Source organism: Hirundo rustica, chromosome 17, assembly GCF_015227805.2.
Source record: "Hirundo rustica isolate bHirRus1 chromosome 17, bHirRus1.pri.v3, whole genome shotgun sequence".
Taxonomy (NCBI): domain Eukaryota; kingdom Metazoa; phylum Chordata; class Aves; order Passeriformes; family Hirundinidae; genus Hirundo; species Hirundo rustica.
In genome coordinates this window covers 4,713,307-4,725,745 of record NC_053466.1, presented here as the reverse complement: position 1 = coordinate 4,725,745, position 12,439 = coordinate 4,713,307, and the positions used below count along the sequence as shown (strand labels likewise).

Below are 12,439 nucleotides of genomic sequence, written 5' to 3'. Positions count from 1 at the left end.
TGGAAAGGATTCTTAAAAATGGGGCATGTTGAGCATCAGGGGATGAGGAGCAGCTGGGCCTGAGCACTGCCAGGGAAGGGCTCGTGGGGAGCAATTCCTGCCCTGCCAAGCTGGCTTTGTGCTTTAAGGGGGTGAGGCACTGGTTTTCAGGCAGTCGGGTGGGATTTGGGCAGCACCCTCTGCCCTGGAGCTGCTCCTGGGAAGCTGCTGCCTTTGATGCCTCAGTGCAGGCAGCTGGAAGCAATTCCTGAAATGGTTTGTGGATGCTCTGGGAAGGCTGATGGCTACTGTGGGGCCCGGAGTTTTGGGCCTGCAGGTGCTCCTGGGGATGGCTGGGGACAGTTCTGCTGCTCTGGGCCAGGCAGTGGGGCTGGAACCCACAGCTGTCCCCCACCAGCAGGCTGGGGGAGATGCTCCCTGTGCTCCTTGGCAGCCTGGGCTCCACTGACATCACAGAATCTTGGAATGGTTTGAGTTGGAAAGGACCTCACCCATTTGCAAGTCCCTGCCATGGGCAAGGATTCATCCACTAGACCAGGTTGCTCAGGGCCCCATCCAGCCTGGCCAAATCCAGGCCTGGGGGGCTGTAACTGCTCCGGACAGAGTTTCCATGGGTTGGGTATTTCAGAGCGCTACCCTCACTCGCTGTATCACTGACAAACGGGCTGTGCCCCCTCCCACCCTGCAGCTCCTGCTCTTTCCAGGCCATTTCTCCCCACCAGCAGCCAGATAAAGCAGCACCCAACCCCTCGGTGTTTGCTTGACCCTGGAGTCATTAGAGCAGCAGGCAAAGCCCTTTCTGTTTTCAGCACAACTGTTTATTGATAATCTTTGCTTATCCACTGTATGAATGTTACCAACCTTCGGACAGAGCCAGCCTGCTTCCCCAGGGCCTGTGTCCAGGTAGCCAATGCGTGTAGAAATCATGCACTTCAGGTAGTCTGTAACAAGACGGGTGTAAAAAACATCTCAGATGTATTTGAAATCTCTGCCTTATCTTGCAATCGAATCACTGAAAAGTCTGTAAAGAAGTTGTTGGGGGACAGGGCTGGTCCCTCTCAGGCAGAGCAGAGCTGTGAGCATCCACCACACACTGTGCTTCGGAGGGGTGTTATAAACCAGCCCCCAGACCCTGGTGCTGGGGGACTTCAGGAAAAGCGTGGTGGTCCCTGGGTGGGGGCTCATTGTTCAGACTGTAGAATTAACCCTCCTTGGGAGCCTCTCCTGTGGTGGTGTCAGGTCCATGGGAGCTGCTGCTGTGTGTGCCTGCCCTGGCTGGAGGAAAAGAGAAGATGGAGCAGCAGAAGGAATGGTGACCTCCTTTCTTACTACGGACAGACAAAACCCCCATTCCCTGTTCCCAAACAGCATCCCTGCCCCTGCAGGGCCTCCCATCTGGAGCTGGGGAAACTGAGGGTTGCAGGCAGGGCTAGGAAGGGATTTGGGCAGTTGCTAACACCCTTGGTCAGACTGAAGAGCACGACTGTGTGTGCTGTTCCCTCAGCAGGGTGAGGGTCGGGGCTCCTGCCTTGCTGGGCTGGCGGTGGACTCTGCTCCCTGCCTGGGTGACAAAAGGGGTCTCTGAGGGCAGGAGGGCTGGGGAGCCCCAGCTGGCACGTGGAGGAGGAAGCAGGAACCCCAGGAGGGCTCTTTGTGGGCAGAGCTGTGCCCTGCCCGCCTCATCAGACCCAGCCTGGGGGGAGCGCAGTGCCCATGGCAGCCCCCGGCGTCCGTCTGTCCGTCCATCGGGGCCCGCAGCCGGGCAGGGCAGGCTGGTTGGCTGTTATGGTGCGTGTGTGTTGTTCCTTTGATGACCACGAGAAAAATTTTACATTACATTCAAACGAGCACCCTTGGCTTTGTTACTCTACTTCTGAACACCGCAAAACACAGTAGCAACAGAACACGAAGGAGCAGGGGAGGCAGTGAGCCCCGGCGGGGCCGAGGCGCCGGCGCTTGGAAAAGAATCCCTGAAGCCAACGATGGAGGAAGGAGATGGGCGCGGATACACGTCACAGTTTCCATTTACAAGACCCCCGGGAGGGAGCACCGAGGCCCTGTGCCGGGACAGGCCCCAGCCGAGCTGCCCTGAACCCACCAGGCCGGGCAGCGCCGTCATCGTCCCGGCGCGAAGATGAAGTCGAGGGCTTGGCGCTCAGCCGCGGCCACGTTGGGGTGCCACAGGTCCACCATGAACACCACGCGGGGACCTTCCTCCGGGGCACCTGAGGGGGATGGAAGCGCAGGGTGAGGGCAGGGAAGCACCTCCCCAGTGCTACCCCAGTAAACAGCTGCTTACTGGGATCTCAGGGGCACGGGGCAGGCTCCTCCCTGCCGGGCTTCCAGAGGATTCCTGAGGCAGGGCCTCCTTGCAGCTGCGTCCTGGATCCGTGCAGGGAACGGCTGCTGCGCCACTCCGGCCTTCCCGGCCCTGCACGGAGCTGCGCTTCCCAATCCCACAGCGGGTTCGATGTGCAAGCAACAGCTTTTGTTCTCCCACTCTCCCCTGTGTAGAACAGCTCTGCCCGATGCTTTTCTGCCACGGGCGGCTAATGCAGGCTAATCCGGGAGAGCCGGAGCGGAACAGCCTCCGGCAGGCAGCGGTGGAGAGGGAGGAACGACTCAGAGGGCGTGAGGCTGTTCCCGGGCCTGGGAGACAAAGGCGCCGCTGGCACGTCAGCACCGAGCTGCAGCAGCAGGCCCAGGCCGTGGCATCGCAGCCGGAGCTGCCCCGCAGAGCTCGGCAATGAAGGAGGCTGAGCTGCCACGGCGGGGAGAGGGTGAGCAGGCCCTGTGCTGGGCTGGCGGTGCTGTGACAGCACCACGAGCAAGCCGTGGGCTGGCTGAGGGGGCTCCAGCAGCCTGAGGCAGAGGGAGCGTGGCCATGGGGAGCCCTGCCATGCCAGGGATAAGGGCTGCTCCCACCTGGGGCAGGGCAGGGGAGCAGGGGCCTGAGCCCCACAGGACACAGGGACTCCAGCCCTGCTGGGGCAGAAGGGACGGGGTGTGAGTGCCTCCCCAGCTCGTCCCCAGTCCCCGATGCCAGAGGGGACACCACGAGGCCCCGCACACTGAACTCACCTTCGTGGAACGCCGTGTGCAGGAAGGAGTCGTCGAAGAGCAGGCACCGGCCCTCAGCCCAGCACTGGGGCTCGCCCCCCACCACCAGCTCGCAGTTGCTGGGCGTCTTCAGACCTTGAGGCGCAAAGAGAGAGGACAGGGAGGGTCAGGCCGTGCCGAGTTCCCTGTGGTGGGGCAGCAGGGAGCAAACAGCGAGCTCTGTGCGAGCCCCATGCTGGTGCTGAGGGGATGCTCTCCTGCAGGGAGTGACCTGAAGCCCAGCCTGGAGCAGCTCAGCTCCTGACCATTCCCTGTCTGCTCCCTCCTGCCCTTTCACTGTCCTCGGCAAGCTCAGAACCGCAGGCACTGCTTTCATATCTGGAACAGCTTCCCAGTCCCCAGAGCCCAGGGCCCCAAGGTGTGCACAGGGAGCCAGGCTCCTGGGATATTTTCCATCTCCAGGACCAAAGGAAAATCCTGTCTGCTCTTCCCTCCAGCTCCGCAGTGATGACCCTGCCCTAGGCGAGGCTAGGGGAGCAGGAATTGTACTGGGGCTGGAAAATGTGCTCAACTGTGGCTCTGCCACAAGCTCCCCATGAACCTGCCCCATCCCTTGGTCCCCACCCAAGGCGCTGCCTCAGGGTGACCCATAGGGCTGCAAGGACAGAAATCCAGGGGTGATCCCAAAACGCTCACAGGGAAGCAGCTCCATGAGGGCCACATGAAGGACAATCATAGAAATAAAATGGGTCTTTTCTTAAAATACCAGCACAAGACAAGGCAGTTTGACAGGGGTTGATCCCATCACCTCCCGCACCAGGACTGTCACCCCCCCACAGCGCTGGGGACGCTGGAGCTGCTGCAGAGCCATCCTGCCCCAAAGATGCGGCCGTGGCGGAGAAAGGGGTCAGGGCTCACGTGGCTCCCGAGCGGTAACGATGCAGCAAACGAGCAGGACGGATCCGAGAGCGATGCCAAACCCAGCGAGCGCAGCAGGGACTCCCAGCTGCCCGGCAAAGCTGGGACTACAAAGCCGCTGTTTCAAAGGCTGCAAAACCCAAAGCAGTTTCCCTGCACAACAGCCTCAGCTGGAGATGCTGGAACAGGGAAGCTGAGCTGCCAGGGGATGTGGGGAGGGAGCAGCCTGCAGCTCTTCCGTCCCACCCACACCCTCGGGATGCTGCCCTGGCCCATGGATGCTGCCTGTGCCTGGGGTAAATCCTGGGGAGTGACTCGCCCCACTGATGGATGTGCTGGATTTGCAGATCCAGCTGCCTGGAAGGACAGGTTGTGTCTTAAACACATCCATGCCCTGGGCACAGGAAGAGCTGCATTCCCAGCACCAAGGTGGGGGTCACAGTGTGCCCCTGGCCCAGTGCAGAGTCCCAGCAGAAGGATAAGCGAATGACCCATGTCATTCCTCTGCCCAGGGTGTGTGTGCTCCAGCTTGTGCTCACCTGAGCCCACTCGGACATCACTGGTTCCTCCCAGGAACCTCTTCCAGCCCCTCATGAGGGGAGCACATCCCCCAAACCCCCCAGAGAGAGGGATCAGTGACAGGCTCCCTCCTGGCACCAGCAAGGGCAGTCCCAGCCGCCCAGCAGCTCCCGGGTGCAGCTCTGAAAACAATCCCCATTCCAAACAAAAGGCCAGCACTGCCTGGGTGTGTTTACCCGAGCTGTTGGCTGAACAGGCGCGGTTGGTGTTTGCCAGCCGGGCCCGTGCGGTGCCTCCCCCGGCACGGTCGGTGCTGTGCCAGCCCGGCCATCTGTGCCGCGTGGGCTCTCCCCGTGCCTGCCCGCCGAGCAGGGAGCACTGTGCCACCAACCCAGCGCCTGACCCCACCGCAGGGGACACCCCAGGACAAGCTCCCGCCCTCACCTGCAGCTTTGCAAACCCCAAAGCAGCATCTCCGCTCCCATTCACCCACGTCCCAGGCAGAGCACCCGAGATTCCAGGAGAGGGAAGCTGCCAGTGTCAGCTGCCGCAACACAGTCCTGGAGCAGCGCCCCAGGCTGCCCCACATCCCGGGATGGGAGAGGGTCCTGCCTGCAGAGAGGGGGATGTTCAGAGCCCCCTGTGTAAAATCAGCCCTGTATCACGCACCAGCAAGAGTCCACGGCCTGGGTCAGCAGGAGGAGGAGGTGAAACCCTCCTGCTGCTGATCTGGAGACCCTGGGGATGTCAGGTACCCAGGGCCTGAGCACCAGCCTCTCCTCGGGAGGCTGTCACCACCAAAGCCCCCAAAACCTCCCTCAGGCCAAAGCAGAGGAGGTGTCTGAGCTGCAAGAGCATGGGGTACCAGGGCCTTTTTTGGGGCTCCTGCACCCAGGCACGGCCGCAGCCCTCCGCACCCTCCCGACACAGGAACCACGGCGCCGGACACTCACCGAGGTGGCAGCGGATGCGGATGTTGGTGGGCCCGTAGTGCTCGGCGATGACGGTGCCCGGGCTCAGCACAGAGATGCAGGCGTTCCCAAAGACATTGTTGCCAATGCAGGTGCGGAGGCTCCCGAGCAAGCGGTACGTCCGTGGGCATCTCCGGCAGTTCCTGGGCACGCACATGCCCTGGTTCACCAGGTAGAAGGTGAACCACTCCCCGCTGGGCGTGCTGTTCATTTTCCATCCTTGCGGGAGGCTGCAGTTTGAGAACGCCTTGTACAGCGTCTCAAACTCGCACAGGATGGTCTGGAAGTTGCGCTCCAGCAACTCCACGTCGTGCTTTTGAGTGTCCCGGGAGAAGTAGGGCGTGGTGGGCAAGTCGGGCAGGAAGAAGACTTCTGGCTTCTGGATGGAGGGCCGGCTGTTGAGGTAGCGGCCCTGCTCGCGGATGCCCTTGTGGATCCTGCCCATGCCGGACCAGGAGTAGCGCTTGGCGTACTCCTGCAGGTTGTGGTAGAGTTTCTGGTTGAGGCCGTCGTGGTGCGAGCAGCGCACGCACTCGGGCGACTGGCAGTACACGAACCCGTTCTGCACCCCGTTGGCCTCGGCGCTCTGCATCAGCGCGTTCACCGTGGCGTAGGCGCGGGGCTGCTCCCGCCCCACGTGGTAGCAGTACCACACGAAGAGGACCAGCAGGCAGGCCACTGCCACCAGGGCCGTGGCGTCGCAGTCGCGGATAGACTGGATGCCGGTGCCAATGAAATCCCGGAGTCCGTCCAGGGACCAGCTCCAGTCCGTCAGCCACTCCAAAGACATGGTGGTGGTGCTGGGGGCGCGCAGCGGGGCCCGGCGGTCACTGCTCGTGGGGCTCAGGGGCACCCACACCATGCAGCCGGGCCGGGGCGCGGCGGGAAGGGGCTGCCATGGGCGAGCGGAGCGGCGGCTCTGCCCTGCGCTCCCGGGAGCTCTGCATCGGCAGCGGTGCCCGGCGGCACCCCTGGGTCAGCAGCCACGCGGCCGGAGGGTCCCCGCCGGCGCTCCTGGGCACATCATCCTGAGAGGCCGTGCTGGAGGGAGGTTCTGGGGAGAGAAACCCAGAGGTGTTAGGGAGAGGGCTGCCCCGCGGGGTCCCTGCTGGGGTCAGTGCACAGGACACAGCTGGAGCTGTGCGCTGGGACTGTGCGGGGCACTGGCTCCTCAGGGAGGGGATGGTGGATAAGGAGCACATCAGCCCATGCCAAGCAAATCCCCCAGTGCTCTCAACAGCATCTTCCACAAATAGCCAAATAAAAGGCAGACCCAGACCCCATCTCCCACAGCCCCAGTGACCGTCTCCCCTCCTGCTCATCCCCCAGTTTCCCTCCTAAGCTGCTGCCTTATCATGCCTGAAATCTGGCTGCTAAGCAAATATACACTGAGAGTAGACACTTCACTATCCTATCTGGCAGCACATCAGCTTATCCCCTCCATCTGATGGCTCTGAATTGACTCTCCCCCCAGAGACTGAGCTGTGGGAGAGCCCAGAGCTCAGCCAGCACGTGGCCACAGGGCCAGCCCAAGGCCACGGGAGCAGGTCAAGATTGTGGCAACAGGGGCAGGTCAGGTTGGCTCATTTGATTTCACCAGCTCATCGGTAAGAACACTGACTCTAAGTAGCAGGATGGGTTTATGAGCCAGGGAAGCCATCCAAATCCTCCCCAGCCCTCCCTGCCAAGGTCCTGCAGCCTCTCAACGTGCATTTCCTTATCAATGGTGATGGAGATGGGCTGCAGATGGGATCTGACCCTACTGGGCTGGAGACCTGGGATTCGGGCAGTGTTACACACAAGGGAGAAACATCCACACACCCGACCTCCCTCCACCCTACTTCCTTGTAGCACGCTGCCTGCGTGCCCCATCCCGGGATCTGCAGTCCACGTGGCACATCACAGCCTCCCGGGAATCTCAAGATAACTTTCCTCCATCTCCACGGCTGGCATCCCTCCAGACACTCCCACTTCTCCCGCCCAGGCCTCAACTCCCGGGGTGCAAGCACAGAGTCGGTCCCAGGGCTGTCCCCTGAGGCCGACACAACCCCCCTACAGGACTGGAGCATGTCAGGGACGGAGCAGAGCCCTGGGTGATGTGTACTCAGGGTGGCTCCTGCCCTACAAGGGAACTGCCCAGGCACAGCAGCCGTGCTCAGTCAGAGCCAATGGCAACGCGAAAACACAGGGGGAACAGAGCTGGGGGGTCTGACAGCCTTGCAGTCCCCAGGTCAGAGTGACACCCTGCAAGGGAGGCACAGCACAAACACAGCCCCACTGCTGCCCCAGGGATGCAGGCAACACCTCAGATCAGGGGGGAACCATCAGAGCAGCAAGAAAGCCAAGCCCCCGTGCCCACATGCTGCCAGCCTGACCCCAGAGAGCCCGGGAGCCTCGGGCTGCAGAGCCCTGGGGTTCTCTGGGCACCGTCTCCGTGGGACCAGCCCGGGAGCTGCATCCTCTGCCAGCACAGACACCCCACTGCAAACCTGAGCAAAGCCACCTCGACAGGGGCTGGGGCAGGGCCCCAAACACGGGCACGGCTCCCATGGGACACACACACGCATGGCTGTGGCCGTACGGGGCACCAGTGGGTGCTGTCACCTCCCATCCACGGCCCTGCACGGGGACAGGTCACATCCAGCACCCCTGGCCTGAGATCCCAGAAAAAGCTCCTCAGCTAATGATAAGGGCAGAGCCATTCCAGAGAGGGGAGATCAATTCCACGTCGCACCGAAGTTGTGCAGGACGTGGAGGCGAGCACCGTGCCAGCAGCAGCTGTGTTACATAAGGAAGGCAGAGGCTTCGATGCAGCACAAAGTTGCATCTCGGTGGCTCCGTGGTGGCCCCGGCATCTCGCGGAGGCAGCGGGCTCCGCTCAGCCCGGCCAGGGTCCCCGGGCCGCGGGCCTGCAGCGACGGGGACGCGTGGCGGGGATGTCCTCGGCTCCGCACGGCTGGTGTCGCCTTTGGGAGCAGCACGAGGAGCAGGAGCCTTGGGGTGAGGCGGGACGCCGGCTGCCACTCCGGAACCGGAGCCGTGTGTGCTCCCTTCACCCTCACCCGAGCACGCCGCGCCGCCGCTGCCACCCGGAGTAAGTGTCACCCGCGCGCTGCTCTCACCCGGTGTGACGGTGTCACCCGGCGTGGCGGCGTCAGCGGCTGTCACCGCTGCGGCCGCATCACCCGGCGCGGCGACGGGCACGGCCGCGCCGGTGTCCCATCACCCGGCGCGCCGGTGGCACCTGCCGCCGCGCCGTCACCCGGCGTGCCGCCCGGCCCCTGCCCCGGCGGGGGGGGCGATGGGGTTTCGGGCCGCGCCCCCGCCGCGGGCCCCGCCGCCGCCGCCCCGCGCCCCCACGGCCCCCCCGCGATGCGCTGCGGAGCGCTGCGGTACCGACCTGCCGCCCGCGCCGGGCCGTGCGGGGGCCGCGCTCCCTCCGCGCCGCTCCGCCGCCGCCGCGGACCACAACTCCCAGCAGCCCGGGCAGGAGGGGCCGCGCCGCCCCCGCCGGGACCGCGCCGGGCGGCAGCTGCGGCCCCGGCCCCGCACAGCCCGCCCGCCCCCGCGCCCGCCCCGCGCCGCGCCCGCCCCCGCCCCGCGCTCCCGCCCCGCGCCGCCGGGAGGGGCCCGCGGGGGCGGGGGAGCCGCGGGGTTGCGGCACTCGGGAGGGGTCCCGGGGATGGAGGCGGCGATGGTCCCCGAGGGAGAGCCCGTCCCGGCCGCGGGGCAACCCCCGGGATGCGGGGACGCGGCCTCGGTGGCGGCGCGGGAGGTGCGGGGGCACCGGCGGTGCGGCGGGACGCGCATGGAGAGCGGCTGCAAGGATTCAGGCGCTGGGGGATGCAGCAGTCTGGGGATGCTGGTCCCAGGGGTGGGAGCCACCGAGGGAATGGGGACTGGCTCCAGGGACACGGGCTGTTCGGGATGCAGCAGTTGGGATGTGCAGGATTCTGGCTCCAGGGATGCAGGAACACAGGGATTCAGGGAGCAGGGAGTACTGGCTCCGGGGATTCCGGCCCCTTGTGCTGCAACCCTCGGGCTGCAGGAGTTGCTTGTCTCCGAGGATAAATGCATCTGGCATGCAGTGGACGGGTGCTCCCAGCGAGGCAATGCCCAAGATGCAGGCAGCCAGGGAATGCCTCAGCGAGGGTGTGCTGCGGCGCCGGGGATAGGGTGGGGGGGGGAGACTGTTCCCAGGTCGGAGCGTCCCTTTACAACTCCTAAGTGCTGGTGGAGAAACTGCTGCGAGTCTTCCTGCTTGCCTTTTTCCTCCCCAACCCATTTCCTGTTCCCCTAAGCCAATGCCGGCAGTTCCGGGAGCCCCGGGGGATGCAGTGCTCCTGCCCTCCCTCCTCCATTGCCCAGGAGCCGGGTGAGGGGCTGAGCTGAGCTGCGCGCAGGCAGATCCCGGGTCCGGGCAGATCCCGGGTCCCGGCAGAGCCCTGGCAGTGCTGCCCTGCCCTGCCCTGCCCTGCCCTGCCCTGTGGCAGTGCCACGTGGAGCCGTGTGGGACGTGTGTCACTGCTCCCGGCACAAGGAAAGCCCTGCCTTGTTTTGCAGTTTTTGCCACCCGCTGCCCACACGTCCTCCCGTGGCGCTGGCTCAGGCTGGGCTCTGGAAGTGGAAGCAGAGCTGCCCTGTACAGCCCCTCAGGTGTGTGTGTGTGCTTCCTCTGAGCAGCTTCATCCCCAGCAGTCCTAAAACGTGCTTTATTTTCCATCCTGGCACAGGCCTGCTCCTGCCGCTTCCCCGTGCTCCCATCAGCACATTCCCCAGCCCAGTGTGCTGCTGCAGGGCCCTGGTTGTGAGTTACAGGGTGAAAGGAACAGGGTTTTTTTCCGCCCTGCTCCTTCGCAGACCCCCCCAGCCTCAGCCACAACTCCTGCTCCTGGCAGACAGCACATCTTCTGTCGGCACTCACAGGCTCCGCGGCTCCAGGCTCTCCCCTCCTTTCTCCCTTCTGAGCTCTCTGCTGCCTCCGGACCAGCCCCTGGTCCCCAGCTCTACCACTCTTCTCTTTCCTGCAGGGCTCCAAGAGAGCTGGAGAGAGACTTCGGATGAGGGCATGGAGTGACAGGACAAGGACTGGCTTGAAATTGAGAATAGGTTTAGATGGCATATTGAAAAGAAATTCTTCCCTGGGAGGAAAGGGTGAAGCCCTGGCATAGGCTGACCAGAGAAGCTGTGGCTGCTCCATCCCTGGAAGTGTCCAAGGCCAGGCTGGATGGGGCTTGGAGCAACCTGGGATAGTGGAAGGTGTCCCTGCCCGTGGCAAGGGGTTGGAGCAAGATGTGCTTTAAAGGTCCTTTCCAACCCAATCCAATGATTCCATGATTCTGTGATTCCTCAGCACAGGGAGGGCCCCTCCAGGAGCGCTGTCCCAGCTCCAGCCTAAACATTCCAGGAAATCCCAGCGCTGGCAGAACACAAGCACAGTTTTGGCAACAGCTGAGGGGAGGACACTGGCAGTGTCTGCCCCAGGAGGACATCACGGGAGACGGGAGAAGGAACCACTGGAGCCAAGAGGCTGCCCACAGACTGGGCTCCTGCCAGGGTGTCACTGGCAGAGCTGTGCCAAGCGCATCCCAGGGCTTTTCCCAGCCTTCTGGGCTGAGCAGGGATGCTGTGCCTGACCTGGGGATGCTGTGCCTGACCTGGGCTGGGCAGGGATGCTGTTGCCTCACCAACCTCCAATGCAGCTTGTAAAGAATCAAGGGGTCCCTGCTGCTCCCTCCCTGACCTCGGGGGTCCCTCAGCCGTGTGACTGCCCCGCTGTGCCCCCTGCCCGGCCCCAGCCAGGGGGAGCCCGTTGTGGCCGAGGCTGCTGGGCCCAGACAAAGCTCCATCCGCAGCACAACGCCTCAGGCCAGAGATTGGCTCCGGCTTTACGTCACCGAGGAGGAACGGCAGCATCAAGGGCTTTTTTTTTCTTTTTTTTTTTTTTCCCCTTCATTTTAATTCTCTTGCAATCTCTGTCCAAAAATAACCCAAGCTCCCTCCCCTAGGAATGCTCTTCATCAGAGCCTGGCTCCCTCGCCCCCTGTGCATTAGGCTGGCAGCTGCTGAGCAAAGCCATTATGGATGTCACAGCGTAACCTTGGCTAAAAGCACGTTTGGGGAGGGCAGCGCTCTTGCATTGTTTTGGGTGCGGAGGGGCAGAGGCAGACGGGAGGCCCCAGGTTTCCTCGGCCGGGCATTTCCCCGCATCTGGGGCGGGCTGAGCATCCCCCTCCCTCCCCGCTGCCAGGGACACTTGGGACTGCTGGCATCAGGGAATGCTGCTCCAGCTGGGCTGTCCCGGTGGCGCTGCTCCTTGGCGAGGTGACAGTCACCGCGCTGCCGCCACGCTCTCAGACAGGGCCGTGCTCAGGGTGTCCCGCAGGCACCCGGGGTCCCCCTGTGCTCCCTGCCCACCTCTGATGCTGGAGGAAAACCTCGTGGCGTCTCTTTTCTGCCCCCCACCACAGCAGCTCAGCCCGGGGAGGCTCCAGGGACTTTTCCAAGGCAGCCCCGGGATCCCCCCAGGCTGTGCCTGCCTGTTCCCTGTGGGATGCAGCTGGCGTGGAGCCACACCGGGGCCAGGTGAGGCAGCCCCCTCTTGTCCCCCCAAAGGTGTCCCTGTAGTTTTGGGGAGCTGCCCTGCCCCAGCTCCCATTGGAGCTGCCAGGTGACAGCCGCAGGTTGGGTGCATTGGGTGAGCAGGGCACAGGCAGGATGGGTCCCCACAGACGCCCTGCCCAACGGGGTTGGGCTCCCCAAAACTTTCTGTGTGTCCTCCGTGCCATGGCCGAGGGTCTCCATGTGCCTCGGGGCAGCACCCAGACCCCCACCCGCTCTGTGAGACATCGCTGGCACGGGAAGGGGCAATGCTGAGTTCACAGGGGCAGCCAGAGCTGGCTCCCTCAGAGGGGGGATGTCCCTGGGGCCGTGCCAGGTCACCTCACGTCCCAGCAGGGCTCAGATGCCTC

The 12,439-nt window shown here is 63.8% G+C and overlaps 1 protein-coding gene across 1 annotated transcript; it reads right to left on the bottom strand.

The window, feature by feature from the left end:
* Positions 1-796: 796 nt before the first annotated feature.
* ASPHD2 (aspartate beta-hydroxylase domain containing 2) lies at positions 797-6,372 on the bottom strand. Its single transcript, XM_040081049.2, has 3 exons — positions 5,451-6,372; positions 3,082-3,195; positions 797-2,225 (listed from the first exon to the last, which is right to left on the bottom strand). Exons 1-3 carry the CDS (start codon positions 6,328-6,330, stop codon positions 2,116-2,118), a joined length of 1,104 nt encoding a protein of 367 aa, XP_039936983.1. The 5' UTR covers positions 6,331-6,372; the 3' UTR covers positions 797-2,115.
* Positions 6,373-12,439: the final 6,067 nt, after the last annotated feature.